The sequence below is a fragment of the Crotalus tigris genome, unplaced genomic scaffold (assembly GCF_016545835.1).
Source record: "Crotalus tigris isolate CLP2741 ecotype Arizona unplaced genomic scaffold, ASM1654583v1 scf7180000020524.2783371122:307494, whole genome shotgun sequence".
Lineage (NCBI taxonomy): Eukaryota > Metazoa > Chordata > Lepidosauria > Squamata > Viperidae > Crotalus > Crotalus tigris.
In genome coordinates this window covers 78,882-95,900 of record NW_024098060.1, presented here as the reverse complement: position 1 = coordinate 95,900, position 17,019 = coordinate 78,882, and the positions used below count along the sequence as shown (strand labels likewise).

Sequence of the window (17,019 nt, the reverse complement as noted above, 5' to 3'; positions counted from 1 at the left end):
TTGTTCTTGTTAGTGGCAAAGTCATGAATGACCCATCGCAACCCCATGGACAATGTTCCTCCAGGCCTTTTAATTACATTACAAATACAATAATCAAAGTATTTAAAGACCTATCAAAAAGATAAATAAAGGTGGTCGGGATTCTATAACATTATGGGTCAATGCTTTAATGTACGCCCTAACAGGTCAAAGTCAGATAGTTGTATTGTTCCAGAGAATGTAAAGTTTACAGCTACAGAACTAGCATTTGTTTCTCTGAATTTTCATCATGTTTCTCTATCTCTTTTACAGTTTTCAGTTATGAGTTCTTTTTTTCCTAGCCCATACATATCATCATTCTACTTTCTCCACAGTCTCCAAGGAGCGTCACCAAACATTCACTGATTTCCCCTATAATTACCCAAAGAATCTTACTAATCTGGTTTTTTTCTCTCAACTCTTTCAGGAATTCTCAGGCACAGCACCAAAGAATAGCTCAAGATTGAAAGGGTCTGTTAATTGTTGGATCAGAATGTTAGAGATGTAACAACCTTTTTTCTTAGAAAGAATATTTATTCTAATAAGTGAGAGTTTTCCCCCCTTATGTTTCATTCTTATAGATAGAACTGGTTCATTTCTAGTGAAAAGTGCTTTCTTGAAGAAGATGGAATTTTCCATGGTAGTGATGGCAATGTTGTCACTGTTACTGTCAGGAGCTACATGCCATATTCTGCGTACTAAAACATGTTCTGTGGGGAAACTTCCCTTTATTAAGCACAAGTATTTTCTGCCAGGTGATTTAATAATGGCTGGGATACTCTCTCAGTTCTACATGGTATCGGATCCAGTTGGTTTCACAAGGCACCCATCTGAAGAACTGGTTGATGAGCTCATGTAAAGACTTTCTCTTCTTAACTATAGCATATCTTAAACCATATATCTTTCTCTAATAGTTTGCCCTGGCAAATAAATACCCAAACACACTTATGACAACTCTCCCACTGGTGGTTTTATTCAAATTCCATATTGGGATTTTCTTGTTTTCTTACTGTTAAATGAATCGTTAGTGATGTACTATCAAGGTGCTGTACTATTTGTAGCTAAATCTATGTTAATCATTTAATTCGTTCACTTAATATTAGGGAACAGTTGCATGCTTTGAATTATTTTCCAAACAGCTGTTGAGCATGCATGGAACACAGACCTAGAGTATCTCTGCCTTAATAAAACATCAGTGACTTTTATTGGAATAAGATCTATCATCTAAAAATATGTAAAATATCTAAGATCAAAAATATAACATTGGTTCTCAAGTTTACTCCAAACAAACTTTTCATACCTATATCCGCCATAAAACATAACCCAGAAGAAGATGAAAATATAAGGATATATATGTTTTTGCGGGTGTTTGTATGTAGGTCTTTGGTTATTCAGGTTTTCTCCCATGTCCAATTGGAAGTGCTCCTAGAAGCACGAAGCCAAAAACACCAGCCTGAAGATGACGAATGAGACTTCGTCAAAACGTCGCCAAAACACTTCCAATTTGATGTGGGAGAAAACCCGAATAACCAAAGACCTATATACATATACATATAGATATACATGTATGTGTGTGTGTGTGTGTGAGTGAGAGAGAGAGAGAGAGAGAGAGTGAGTGAATTACATATGGGTTTTAATATGATCATTTTTCTTCAAGCAATTTATCTGTTTCTAGTAAAAATTGTTTATGATGAATTAAAAGAATCATAACATCCTGCCTAGATCCACACAATATATCTTTTCTTCCAGATTTTTCCTGCAGAACTACCAACATATCCTGGCCTTGGTTTTTGCTGTAAATGAGATAAATGAAAATATGGCTATATTATCCAACATGAGCTTGGGTATTGACATCTCTAACAGTTATTTGATGGCGAGATTGACTTCCTTGGCTTCAATGGAGCTTCTCTCAACACGTGGCAGATTCATCCCCAACTATAAGTGTGATGCCAAGGACGGGGCAGTATCTGTTATTGCAGGACCTAACTCTTACATCTGTCCCTTCATGGCAACCATCTTGAATGTCTACAAGATGCCCCAGGTGAGATTTTTTTTCTTGGACTAAGTATACACTGTAAGAATAACCTTGAAAGATGGGAAGAAGAACGGCAGTCCTATTTAAAAAAAAGACTGATAAAAGAAATTTGAGACTAAACCAGAGGGTTTTTTTGAGAAAGCATCTCAGAATTGACACCCCCTCCGCCCCAATTCTCTGGAAACTTAAGGCAGGGGAGGGAAAGTGTTTTCCTACTTGCAAGGTTAATGTCATCCCTTCCAGATTGTCCAGGGTAGGAGACCAAAATCACTCATATTAATAATTCTTTTATTGTAAGGTTACAATAACAGAGTCTTGCAAGTCTTAAAGTACCTCCCATTTGTTTCTTTTACAAAGTGATGTTTACAAAAAAAATAAACCAACTTTTCTTTTTATTAGTTTTTTGTGATTTGGAAATAAAGTGGCAATCCATACAATGATGAACAACGTATCATTTGTTTGCAGAAGAGATAGATAATTTTAGGTACTTTACTTGATTTATTCCTCAATCTGAATCTACGATGAATGTAAGCTCTGGAGATTGTCTAGACTAGAAAACAAAATCATGAATACTAGTAGTTATGTTATTGTAAGTTACAATAATCTTGCAACCCTGAATGAACTCACCTTTTTTTTTTATAAAGCCATATTTAGAAAACAAGAAATAATAATTTCTTTCCTTGAATATTATATTTTGTGGTGTGGAATTAAAATGGCAGTCCAAACTATGTGTTTGCAGATGAGATAGATATTTTTTCATACTTCTTTTATTCCTCAATCCAAATCATCTGAACAATTAATATACAATGATTCTTTGACATATTTACAAATATACTGAAGAGAAATGTCAATATACTGTATTGTCATGCATCCATTTTCCTACCATGCTTTAGTAAAAATATTAAGAATTCATGAACCTGATTGAGTAATAGTTATCTTCATCTTTGTACTGCACACTGGTCTTCCTTCCTTACTTCCTTCCTTCCTTCCTTCCTTCCCTCCCTCCTTCCTTCCCTCGCCCCTCACAACCTCCCTCCTTCCTGCCTATAAATGTTATTCATGGTAATTCAAATAATTTAAAAAAGCAATGGATGGAAAGTAATCAAGGAGATTTATAAATCTAGAAAGAGTCTAGCGAATATTAGGGAACTGGAGGTTAGAACATACAAAGAATGTTTGCAGGAATTGGATATGTCTAATTTAATGAAAAGGACTAAGGGTGACTTGATAGCAGTTTTCAAATATCGAAGGGGCTGCCACAATGAAGAAGGGGTCAAACTATTCTCCATAGCATATGAAGGCAGGATGAGAAGCAATGGATGGAAAGTAATCAAGGAGAGAACCAACCTAGAATAAAGGAGAAATTTCCTGACAGAACAATTAATCAGTGGAATGACTTGCTTCTAGAATTTGTGGGTGCTTCATTCCTGGAACATTTTAAGAAGAGACTGGATAGTCACTTTTCTAGAATGGATGGGTTTCCTGTCCAAGCAGGGGGTTGGACTAGAAAACCTCCAAGGTCCCTTCCAACTGTGTTATTCAGTTATCCTATTAAGGTTCAGGGATTACTGAATCAAAAGATTGTCAAATCTATGGCATTCGAATATTAAATTAAAGGAAACACTGATTTCTTTCTAGATTATATTTTTCTTGAAGCTGGTGAGGAACACAGTCTGAATCATAGATTCTAATACCCAACTATTTTAAATCATTTTTCCCTAGCTTCTATATGGATCTGCTCCAATGAAAGATAATAGCGAAGACACAGTTTTCTTTCATCCTTTTTTCCCAAATGAGGAGCTTCAGACGAAGGGGATTCTTCAGCTGCTGTTGCATTTAAAGTGGGTATGGATAGGGCTGCTTTCTCAACCTGATGAGAGTGCACGGAGTTTTGTACGGAATGCACTTACACTGTTTGTCCAGAAAGGTATTTGCTTTGACTTCATGCAAGAGTTGCCCAAAGAAATTTTTTCTAATCACATTGAATATATATTTAAAGATTATGTTGCCATATACAAGGTTGTCATGAACAGCACTGCCAATGTTGTGATCCTCTTCTGTGGAAACCACATAATTGCCATTTTCAGAATATTTCCCCATCTTTCAGAATATGAGGATATACCAGTAAAGAGAAAAGACAAAGTCTGGATCATGCCAGCCCAGATGGAGTTCACATCAGTCCCTTTTCAAAAAATACTCCCTTTGGACTTTTTTGATGGTGCCATATCTTTTGCAGTTTCTTCCAAGGAGGTGACTGGGTTCAAACCATTCTTGCAGATGAGAAGCCCTACTTCAGAAGAAGGAGATCATTTAACAAGATTGTTCTGGGAGCAGGCATTTGAATGTTTTTTCTTTAAAGATAAGTTAGATGAGAATGCTGGAGTGCTGTGCACTGGAGAGGAGAAGTTGGAGACTCTTCCTAATTCTGTGTTTGAGACCACCATGACTGGGCAGAGTTACAGCGTTTATAATGCAATCTATGCTGTGGCACATGCCTTGAAAGCCATGTTTTCATCCAAATACAAACACAGAGCAAGGGCGGATCACGGAAGGCTGATGATTATCAAGGAAGAAACGTGGCAGGTAATAATGAAAGAAATCACAATGACAGATTGATCAAGCAATCAATTTGTAAAATAAAATAAAATAAAATAAAATTGTAAGAATAAAATCTTCTCTGATGCCATCAGGTGATTTTATGATTGCAAAACATGTACATTTCAGGTTCAGTATCCACATAGTTTACACAAATTCATGTTTCATGTTTCCTGACAACAGCTTCATAATTCAGTTTAAAATTTTGTCAAACAATTTTACTTGGAGATAATATGCTTATTAATATTCTGGTTCACTTGCACAGTAATATTAGGAATTTCTAAATGGTAGTTGTGTACAATTGGTTTGGTATACAATTGGTATTTATTTCTCCAGATCAATTGCATTTATTTATTGAATTTATGTGGCTGCCCATCTCATTCATATAACACTGGACACTGTGCACAGTTAAAACACAAAGCTAAATTATCAACATAATTCAAACACAAATATTTGTGCTTGATTTGCTTCCATTTAGCTCCATCCTTACCTGAGAACAGTCTTATTTAACAACAGTGTTGGGGAAACAGTTTTCTTTAATGAAAAGGGGGAATTGGGAACTGGATTTGATATCATCAACTGGATCACATTCCCAAACAAAACATTTCTTAAAGTCAAAGTTGGAAAGGTAGACCCATTGACTTCTCCAGAAGAGTCTTTCATGATTTCTGAAGAAAACATCATCTGGCCGACCATGTTCAACCAGGTATTTCCTACTGATGTTTCAGGTTGTCTCAAATCCTCCCATATTCAAAAATCACTTTTATCATTTAAGTGACTCATTTATAATAAAATTAAGGCAATAAAATATGATAAAAAATGAAAGAGCAGAGATCAGAGTACACAGGTGTTCCGTTATTAAACTTGTCTTTCCAGAAATCTATGGGCATTCCTGAATGTACACAATTACCAGCTGTCATTTTCAGGTTGTCCTACATAGGGAGCCATCTTTGAATTATAAAAGCTGAAAATCATTTAATAATAAACAAGCGCCATGCTGAGATACTGTACTAGTTGAAATATCTTATTCCTGTCCATTGCTACCTTATAATTTGATTATATTCCAACGGCATATTGTCTAAGAGATATTTTAAAATCCCAACTATTTTCTTTAGTTTTCTAAATTTAACTTGCAAATTTATCACCATTAAAACATGGTCTATTTCATAATTTCTACAAGACTGACTAGATGCAACTGGAACTCTGTATCCCATGAGTAAATTCTCTGCAGTATTTCTTTTCAGGACCTCTTTGGCAGAAAGGACTGGACTCAATGAAAATGCACATAATTCCAAAGTTTAATTTCACCTACAAAGTGTGGGATAAATTACCAATCAGATTAAACTCAAAGATGCTTTTCAAAGGCAACTGGACTTTTATTTTCTTGAAAATATTTTGCTTCTGATCCAAGAAGCTTCTTCACTTCTCAAGGAATTGAATGTTTCTCAAACATTTTCAAGGAAAAAGCCACGAAAGTTCGTTGACTTTTGAAAAGCACCTTTGGGACAACCATGACCTGGATGATTGAGAATCCTCATAGATATTTACCAATCAGATTGACCAAAAGGGAATTTGAGGGGAGTCCAGTTTGAACAATTAAGGAAACCTCTAAAGTCCCATGGAAATACATGGGAAATGCATAGGATACATAGGAAAAACATAGCAATGCATAGGAAATACATAGCGTGTCGGGCCGTGCTGCAACCAACTGCTGAACCTACCTGCGGCAGCAAGGCACTCGCCACTCTGTGTGACGTCCGGTCGGCCCGACATCGTTCCGGTGGCCACGCATGCGCAGAAGCCGGCCCGGCATGCAATCATAATTTCTAGAACCGCGCATGCGTGAAGGACAGGACAGGCAATCTGACGCATGCGTACCCAATAGCGGCCACGGGACATCTTCAAAGAGTCGGAAGACGACGGCAGAAGCTTCGGGAAGAGATCGAAGCAACGGGAAGCGGCCGGGTCGTCGGGAAGCGTTCAGTCATCATGATGCAGCAAGTTTTGAGGTGTGGGGCGGTCCGTAGGTGGGTGGCGGTGTATGGGCGGTGACAGGGGTGTGGGCTAGGAAGGGTTCCAGCCTATGTATAAAAACACTTAGGGTTAACAGCTAGTCAATGCTGACTTTATTCCGTTTACGTTTGTGAAATAAACTGGATGTTTTCCGTTCTTGACGAAGTGCCTCGTTTTTGGTTACGTGTGTCAAAGACGGGCTAACAGTAAGTCAGCATTCATCTTAGGCTCCTTTATTGGCTTTACCGTGGAGCTGACTACAGGCAGCATGGCCGAAGGTGTTCAGGAGATTGGGGTGTCGGAGGAGGTCCTTGAGCAGTCGGAGGAACCTGGCTCGTCAGTGGACCCAGGGGCAGCCGCGGAAGGACCAGTTGTTCGTCCAAAGGAGAAGAGTGTTCCGCTGCTGGGGGATGTGGACCCTGGGGTTAAGCAGAGGCCGGTATTACCAGAGGCGGCTGGCTGGGGACTGAGTTCCACGTCCCACCGAAAGGGCACCGAGCGTCGGTCCATACAGGATAACGGGGGCTCTGCGATGGGCTGGAGAGAGAGGAGAGTGGTCGGCGACGATGGAGATGACTGGAGTTACTCTACCACTCCAGGGCAGTATACCCTCGATGTCTTAAAGGCTAGGTTTGGGGAGCCAGGGTTCCTTCCCAGACAGGGGGTGGCCGCTCATCGCCCTGAGGAGTCATCTGGATTCCGTCTGGGTAGCCCACAGTTGCGGGGGTCAACGGTGCCGTTGCAACAAGGAGGACATGGAGGTGTGCGAATGGGACCCATAGCTACCACCCCTGTGTCTTTACCCTTGGGTCCCGGGGACCTTGGCCGGCATTCTACTGGCACGGGCCCTCAGCAGGGTGGCCAGCAGGCTGTAGCCTGGCCCACGGGTATACCATGGACCCCTCCAGCAATTGGGATTCTTTTTGATGGGGATCCGGACAAACTGGCCATGTTTTTAGGGCATGTGCTGAATCATTTGGACCGTTTCGCAGGATATTACTCCTCCCAATGGGCTATGGTGGTAGCGGTGACCGCTAGCTTACAAGGTGAGGCGGCTGCATGGGCGGCCGACCTGTTCGGAGAGCACGCCAGTGAGTTGGCCGACATAGGTGCCTTCCTGGAGGCTCTGAGATTGCGGTTTGAGGACTCCACCAGGGCGCAGAGAGCGGAGGCGGAAATAGTGACACTGAGGCAGGCAGGGAGGCCGGTGAGAGAGTTTATTAAGGACTTCCAGAGGGTAGCAGGCCGACTACGATCTTGGCCTGAGAAGCTACTGGTACATCATTTCAGGCATGGCCTCGATGTGGAACTCCAACAAGCTTGCCTGATGAGAGGTGTGCCAACTCGGTTGTCTGATTGGTACAGGACAGTGACCGAACTCTATGCAGGGTTACAGGAAATCAGACCGGTAACAGCCATCTCTCCTCCGGTGCCGCCTCAGCAAACAACCAACAAACCAGGTCTGTCGGGAGTTCCAGTTCAACCAGTTCCGCCCGGGGCACCAAGAGGGACGTTCCGTTGTTTTAGGTGCAATAAACCGGGTCATCGGGCGGCCCAGTGCCCAACTAGACCTGGACGAGGTTCAACTCCGGAACAGACAGCTTCAGGAATGAGAAGGCAGGAGGTTACCCCGTTCCGAGGAAAAGATCAATTGAGGGCCTTGCGGGATGAAGGCGGCACCCCTTATAAGGCTATACCTGTAGTGGCGGTTGCCACCCCGGAGGTAGTTCCCGAGAGGTGTGACCAAGAGGATCCGGAACAAGATCCCATGGTAAGTAATCCGGTGGTTCCATTCACCGTGCCAATCCGCCTAGGGGATTGTAAGTCTAAACAACGCATAGAATGTCAAGCATTAATAGATTCAGGGTGTACCCGATGTTTGATCAATAGAAAAGTGGCGGATGCGTTAGGACTTCGATTGATTAAATTATCTCGACCCATCAATTTTGAACAAGTGGATGGGTCCTTACTAGGTGGGGCACCGGCATCCTATGTAACGGAACTGGTGCGCTTAGAGATGCAGGAACACTGGGAATTGCTGCGTTTTATAGTCATCCCCTCAATGACCGAGGACGTGATCCTGGGGTTGGCATGGCTTGACAGATGGCAACCAGTTATCTGGTGGGCAGGGGGATGTCGCCGTATAAGGTTAGCAGTAGGTCCTCGACCCCCAGGCAGTGAGGGTGAGGAACCGCAGGTACAATCCCCACAAGGTAGCCTACGGCTGGAGGAAAGAATCAGAGTAGCGGTGGACACTGGTGGAGGTACCCGGTTTTTTCCTGTGGAATATGAGGATTTACAGGACGTGTTTAGTGAGCGAGAGTGTGATGCGTTGCCGCCCCATCGTCCTACCGACTGCGCTATAGATATCATACCTGGGGCAAAAATGCCAAAGCCTCGGATGTACCCCATGTCCCCTAAGGAGTTAGAGGAGCTACGAAAATATATCGATAAAAATTTAGAGCGGGGGTTTATACAGCCGGCCCGATCACGGATTGCCGCTCCGGTGTTATTTCAAGGGAAAAAGGACGGAGGATTACGGCTTTGCGTGGATTTCAGGGGGTTGAATGCGGTAAGCACAGAAAACATGTATCCATTGCCCCTGCTGAAGGACATGCTGTCTCATTTATCCCAAGGGAGGGTGTTTACGAAGCTGGATTTAAGGGAGGCATATTATCGCATTCGAATAAAACCAGGGGATGAGTGGAAGACCGCATTTAACTGCCCTTTAGGGAGCTTTCAGTTTACCGTCATGCCGTTTGGGCTCAAAGGAGCGCCGGCGGTATTTATGCAGACCATTAATGCGGTGTTGCATCAACATTTATATAGAGGGGTGTTAGTTTATTTAGACGATATTTTGATTTATTCTAAAACCATGGCGGAACATATACAATTGGTTAGAGAGGTGTTACGCAAACTCCTCCAGGCTCAGCTGTTCGTGAAGCTCTCGAAATGCGAATTCCATAAAACCTGTATCGAATATTTGGGGTATAAGATATCTGCTGCGGGAATAGAAATGGATCCAGGAAAGGTAAAAGCAGTACTTGGGTGGCAGGCGCCTCGGACGAGACGCCAGTTACAGAGCTTTTTAGGATTCGCGAATTTCTACAGGCAGTTTGTTCCTCATTTTGCCCGCGTCGCTTTGCCACTCACAGAGTTGTTGAAAACACGGAACTCCCCAACAAAGGTACGGCCTGGTCAACCATTAGCGTGGTCTAAGGAAAGTCAAGCTGCATTTGAACATTTAAAGGCGTTATTTGCCAAAGAGCCCATTTTACTACATCCCGATCCCGAGAAACAGTATATTGTCCAGGCAGATGCAAGTGATGTGGCGGTGGGGGCTGTATTGTTACAACGAAATCTTAAGGGTGAGCTACAGCCCTGCGCTTATACATCGCGCAAGTTATCAGAAACTGAGAGAAGATGGGCTATATGGGAGAAGGAGGCCTTTGCTATTAAGTGGGCTTTGGCAACATGGCGGCACTTTCTGGAAGGGGCTAAACATGAGATCGAAATATGGACGGACCATAAAAACCTGTCGCCCCGACGGTTAGCCCCTAAACACGTCCGTTGGGCACAATACTTTCAGCGGTTCACCTTCCAACTTAAATATGTACCTGGGGGCCGAAATTTCCTGGCGGACGCCTTGTCTAGGTTACCTCAATATGAGAGTCAAAGGGAAGAAATAGTACAAGCTATACTGCCACCATATACCCAGGGAGTGGGTAAACTACGGTCCCGTCCTAATTCCAGGGATCTGGAGTCGGAGTTGAAGGCGGCATTGCCCCAAGATTCGTGGTTTCAGAGTCACCGTACCCTGTTAACTCAGAGAGACGGTTTGGTATGGTTCGGAGGGAAGTTATATGTTCCATCGGTGTTACGAGCTAAAGTTCTTCAGAGATGTCATGACTCACAGTTAGCAGGGCATTTTGGGTTCATCAAGACGTTACACCTAATTAGACGCCAATTTTGGTGGCCTACATTAAGAAAAGATGTCGAACACTATGTAAAGGCATGTACAGTATGTGCCACCTGTAAACCTCAGCCAGGAAGGCCAGTGGGACAATTACAGTCGGTGGCGAACCCTGAGCATCCATGGCAAGATATTGCCATGGATTTTATAGTAGATTTGCCGAACAGTAGAGGATATACGATTATTTGGACAATAATCGATCTGTTCTCGAAACAGGCACATTTTGTTCCATGTCGAAAGTTACCCACTGCTCGGAAGTTAGCATACATGTTTCTGACTCATATATACCGGATCCATGGAGCCCCTCGGCGAATAATATCTGACCGGGGGGTTCAATTTACTGCAAAGTTCTGGAAGGGCTTTACCACGTTACTAGGGACGTCCCAGGGGCTCAGTACGGCGTACCACCCTGCCACCAATGGGGCTGCTGAGCGGGCAAATGCAGCTGTTGAAAGGTATCTGAGGAGTTATGTATCCTATCAGCAAACCAACTGGGCAGACCTACTGGTATTTGCGGAAGTGGCGTATAATAACGCAGTACATACCAGTACGGGGTTTGCGCCTTTTAAGGTGGTTTCAGGGAAGGAGTTCGTTCCCATACCTGAGTGTGAGGATTCGGGGGCACAATCATATCTGCCAAGAGAGTGGATCCAATGGGTGTCAGGAGCATGGAAGGCCGCAAGAACGGCGTTAATAGAATATGGACGAAGGATGAGGTCACAAGCAGACAAAAAACGACAGCCCTGCAAACCATATATGTTGGGTCAGCTAGTGTATCTGTCCACCAAATACCTGAAATTAAGAATCCCGTGTAAAAAACTGGGCCCTAAATATATTGGCCCGTTCAAAATTGTAAAGATTATTAATCCTGTAACCGTACAACTGCAATTACCCCGACTGCTAGGAAAGGTGCACCCAGTATTTCATTGTAGTTTGCTTAAACCAGTCCATTCATACCAAATGGACACTAGACCAGGCCCTATTAAAGATGACCATTATGAAGTGCAGAAGATACTCGATTCCCGTAATCAGAGAGGCAAGTTATATTATTTAATTAAGTGGAAGGGCTATCCTTTGGCAGAAGCTACATGGGTACGGGCAGATGATGTACAAGCCCCTAAATTAATCAATCAGTTCTATGTGGAAAACCCAGAAAAGCCGGGACTATGTGGGGTAGCGGGAGTGGACAAAAAGGGGTAAAGATACGGGTATAACATATTCGTTTGTTTCCCAGGGGGAACCGTGGTGAAAGGGGGGCAGTATGTCGGGCCGTGCTGCAACCAACTGCTGAACCTACCTGCGGCAGCAAGGCACTCGCCACTCTGTGTGACGTCCGGTCGGCCCGACATCGTTCCGGTGGCCACGCATGCGCAGAAGCCGGCCCGGCATGCAATCATAATTTCTAGAACCGCGCATGCGTGAAGGACAGGACAGGCAATCTGACGCATGCGTACCCAATAGCGGCCACGGGACATCTTCAAAGAGTCGGAAGACGACGGCAGAAGCTTCGGGAAGAGATCGAAGCAACGGGAAGCGGCCGGGTCGTCGGGAAGCGTTCAGTCATCATGATGCAGCAAGTTTTGAGGTGTGGGGCGGTCCGTAGGTGGGTGGCGGTGTATGGGCGGTGACAGGGGTGTGGGCTAGGAAGGGTTCCAGCCTATGTATAAAAACACTTAGGGTTAACAGCTAGTCAATGCTGACTTTATTCCGTTTACGTTTGTGAAATAAACTGGATGTTTTCCGTTCTTGACGAAGTGCCTCGTTTTTGGTTACGTGTGTCAAAGACGGGCTAACATAGCGAATACATGGTTCCATGAGGACATATAGACAATGTCACATTATTATGGTGGCATTCATTAAATGTGCCTATCTAATAATACATTGAATTGAATCCCATACAGTATAAAGAATTTCTCGAAAAGCTATGCAGATTTGTCAGAATATCATATACAGAGTGAAATATGAGTGTATAAAGTACAACTATTGAACTCTCTCCTGATTCACTTCTGAATAGGCATTACCACTTTCTGTATGCAACGAAAATTGTTATCCAGGCTACCTCAAGAAAAAAATAGATGAGAAGCCCTTTTGCTGCTATGATTGTCTTCCTTGTGCAAAGGGGAAAATTTCAAACAGATCAGGTAAGATGTGCTTAATGAGAAGACTTATTAATTGTCACCAGCAATATTGTATATCTATCTGTGTTTACTCTGCATGGTATTGTTCTCAAATGTAATCAATTATTCAGAATTTGGAGTGTTGACCTCATTGAAGCAAGATAACCTCAGTATAAGATAAGATTCGTTTGAATATTACTTGCTCAGGTTGAAAGTTGAGCTGTTAGTTTGCTCTCCAAACTTGGCGATTTGGCTGCAAATGTTTCATCTCCATTCAGGGAAACACCTTCAGTGCGCTTTGAATTGTGCTCATGTGCTCATTTAAATTGGTGTGGGTGTTATTTGTCCAGATGTGTCTGAGTCATGGTCAGGATTCGGACAGTTTGATTGACTGATTTGTTGTTGTGAATTGAATATGATGTGTAAAGAAGCAAGAAAATGAGCTTGTCCTTGCTGGAGAGAAGCAAGCACATAAATAGATATGAAACATAAATATTGGTCCTTCTGTTGATCTGATAATGAACTACAATCTTCATGGATCTCTAACCCTTATAAATAACTGGAATTCTTGCTAAAACTTTTGTCACCTGAGCATGAAGAATATTCATAATGAAAAAGCTTTTGAATTAAGAGAAATTTCTCCAAAAATTAGGTTATTTCTTTTTAAAGGTAGAGAACTCACTTATTAAGAAGAAAAGTGATAGATTTTGACTTATTTTCCATAACATACATCAGTCATTAAGTAAAATGTCCAGATGAGCTCAAAAATAAGTATCACATGGTTTCTCTTGAAAATAAACTAGGAAACTCTGACCCATTACAAAATTTTCTGTTGCACTTTCCTTCCATCTTCCAACATGACACTGAGATTGATACAAACAACACTCTTGGTGTCTGTTTAACCAAACATATACAGGGTACTTTTCTGCATGTGGATGGTCCCATTCTTAATTTTTAATACTGTAATGCAAGTAAAATGGACATAATTAACTAGAAATAAATGGAGTTGCTTTCATAGCTTCTATGGGCCACAATGTTTTCTTTGAGCAGTCCTTGGTGCTCTCTGAACTTGGTGGTTTTCTTGCAGATATTTCATTACCAAACTAGGTAACATCATCAGTTCAACAGTAATGATGTTGACTAGCACTGATGATGTTACCATTATGAAATGTCTGCAAGAAAACAACGGATCTCAGATAGCACCAAAGTTTCCTCATTTCAACTCTGAGTTATAAATAACTTCCTTATTATGACTGTAATCCCATAATTCGCAGTAGAGTCAGGGCAACTGGATGGAACTGAGCATTTACTGGCTGATGCCTTTCCTGACACCATGTGGAGTTGGCAGCAGATATTTTTTCTTTACACTCTAAGAGAAACATCTCCCGCTATTGAATTGTCAACCACCCAAGTGGGAGACGAGCATCTTAACCACTAGGCCATGATACAGTTCTGAAATTCTGATCAATAAACAGTCCTTTAATGTTTTCCTTTGCAGATGCAGTTGACTGTTTCCAATGTCCAAAAGATCAATATCCAAATGAAGCTCACAATCTTTGCATCAAAAAACATATAACTTTCTTGTCTTATGAAGAACCTTTGGGAATCACTTTGGCCACTGTAGCTATCTTCTTTTTTATAACTTCAGCCTTGGTGCTGAGGATCTTCATTAAAGAGTGGGAAACCCCCATAGTCAAAGCCAACAACAGGAATCTCACCTATACTCTTCTCATTGCTCTCCAGCTCTCTTTCCTCTGCAGTTTTCTTTTCATTGGACAACCTGGTCAAGTCAAATGTCTCTTGCGACAAACTGCATTTGGCATCATCTTCTCTGTAGCCATTTCTTGCATTTTGGGTAAAACAACCATAGTGGTTCTTGCTTTCATGGCCACCAAACCAGGATCCCAAATAAAGAAATGGGTGGGGAAAAGACTGGCCAACTCCATAGTCCTTTCTTGCTCTCTGATACAAGTCACAATTTGTGTTGCATGGCTGGCAATTTCTCCCCCATTTCCAGATTCAGACATGCACTCCATGGCTGAAGAAATTGTACTAGAATGTAACGAAGCATCAACCATTATGTTTTATACTGTTCTGGGCTTTATGGGGTTCTTAACTGCTATCAGTTTCACGGTAGCCTTCCTAGCTAGGAAGTTACCTGATAGCTTCAATGAAGCCAAATTCATTACCTTCAGCATGCTGGTGTTTTGCAGCGTTTGGGTAACATTTGTTCCTACCTATCTGAGCACCAAGGGAAAGTACATGGTGGTGGTGGAGATTTTCTCCATTCTGGCTTCAGCAATGGGGTTGCTTGGCTGTATCTTTTTCCCAAAATGCTATATTATTCTTCTGAGACCTGATTTAAACAGAAAGGACAAACTTATTAAATAACACTGAAATATGTTTCTGAACCTTGTACTGTAAACTCTCCTCACTGTTTGTGGTTCCTTTTTCTGCTAGTCTTTGCAGTTTGGGAAAACTGAGACAGATGCACAAATGCACAAAATAAATATTTGTCTAATGTTGGAATGTGCCTAGGTTTATAAACATGTCAACAAATAAAGTACAATATCTTCCCGTGGCAATTTTGCCCAGCATTTTGCCTGCCATTTGCTCAGATTTGTTGTAGTCTTGGGTCTTCATGGATCATGGGTAATGCTTTGAAGGAAGCTTAAGTATAAGATGATAGTTACCAAAATCCAATTCAGAGCTCTTAAGAAGCTAAGTCCTTATTGGAATATGATAGTTTCAAACTTTCTTTTGGAGGTTAGGTTATTGAGTAAATAGTGTAGATTCACTGTCAGACCAGTCTAGGTTCATGGATGCATGGATGGTAAAGGCAAAGTTCATCCATTGGACATGCTCATAGATAAACTTTGCTTTTATGGAAGTAATCCTCTCTTTTTGTTCCCTCAGTAATACTTTATATAACTAATAAGATAGACATTTCAGAGACACTAAACATAAGGCGATGATATTGCATTTATCTTCCTATTACCATCCTTTGATTTTTGATTTTTTTAACTTTCTTTTCTGGAAGTTAAAATAGGAATCCAGATGAACGATACACTATTGCGTTCTCCAATATTCACAACCAATCAGACTTAACAGAAAATTGGTCCATTTTCACTATAACATTTCCTGAATCAAGAGTTTATCATTACTTTTTTGTATAGTGCCTCTATGCTCGTGTAATGATCTCCATTTTTCGATGTTGGTTGAAAATCTTTTGACTCCAGATGACTGACTGGACATGTCTTCCTGTTTTCTTGGCAAGTTTTTAATTTTAATTTTGTGATCATGGAACTGCAATGAGCACAACTATGAGGATCTCTAAGAAGTACTACTCCATCAATAACATCATAACTTCAATTGGTCTTTTAAAGAGTGGATATTAAATGAGACAATCCATAAACAATTAAATATGTATTGATATTGCAGAATATTTAAATATCAAGAGATAAATGGAGAGAATTGTAGCTCAGACTTGTCACTTGTTGAGTTGCTACATGCATCCCTTGATTATATTAGCATCTATCAGACAAAGTTGCTGTAATTTGTTCACAGATCCACGGGGCCAATGCCTATGGAGCAGTCTGGCTTCAATATCTGGGAATAGTTTGAATCTATTGAGCCTGAGAAAATGGATCGGTCCTTATCCATCTCCTCTTTAGATCCGAGTGACTTTCAAAACCAACAAACATTCTACCCTTCTATATAAACTCAGGGGATCAGTGGTTTTTGCTGGTTTGGTTTCTTTCTCTGATTTACATTCCAGACAGTGGTGATTGGCAAAGAGATGTTGCCTTTGGCCTTCACTGTGTGATGTTCTCAGTACAAGGTATCATCAGTTCAAAAAAGTGGCATACTATGGCTCTTATTTTCTAGAAAGATGTATTTGATGGGTCCTAGAGCAGTGGTTCTCAACCTGTGGGTCGGGACCCCACTTGGGGTTGAACGACCATTTCACGGGGGTCGCCAAACAAGGCTGTCCGCCATTTTTCCCCCTTTTCTTTGGCCATGCCCCTGGTACCTGATGATGTAAAAGTGGTTGGGGGTCAACACAACATGGGGACTGTACTATGGGGTCGCGGCATTAGAAAGGTTGAGAACCACTATCCTAGAAGGAGGAAGGAAGGAAGGAAGGAAGGAAGGAAGGAAGGAAGGAAGGAAGGAAGGAAGGATTTAAATTTTATAAATAAGTGAATTTCTTATTTTAGTATTTGTATATTATCATATTCTACAATTTATTTGTCCATGTAGTGAAA

The 17,019-nt window shown here is 41.7% G+C and overlaps 1 protein-coding gene across 1 annotated transcript; it reads left to right on the top strand.

Moving 5' to 3' along the window:
- The first annotated feature begins 1,888 nt into the window (after positions 1–1,888).
- On the top strand, positions 1,889–15,142 carry LOC120318893 (extracellular calcium-sensing receptor-like). Its single transcript, XM_039367043.1, has 4 exons — positions 1,889–2,059; positions 3,776–4,636; positions 12,649–12,775; positions 14,250–15,142. The coding sequence occupies exons 1-4, from the start codon at positions 1,889–1,891 to the stop codon at positions 15,140–15,142; spliced, it is 2,052 nt and encodes a 683-aa protein (XP_039222977.1).
- Positions 15,143–17,019: the final 1,877 nt, after the last annotated feature.

What these genes read in the sequence shown, in the direction of transcription:
- LOC120318893 (XM_039367043.1), top strand. Translation starts at nt 1,889, where the DNA reads ATGGCGAGATTGACTTCCTTGGCTTCAATGGAGCTTCTCTCAACACGT. An exon ending in ATGTCTACAAGATGCCCCAG is followed by an intron (nt 2,060 to 3,775) that starts GTGAGATTTTTT and finishes ATTTTTCCCTAG; the next exon opens with CTTCTATATGGATCTGCTCC. An exon ending in GAAAATTTCAAACAGATCAG is followed by an intron (nt 12,776 to 14,249) that starts GTAAGATGTGCT and finishes TTTCCTTTGCAG; the next exon opens with ATGCAGTTGACTGTTTCCAA.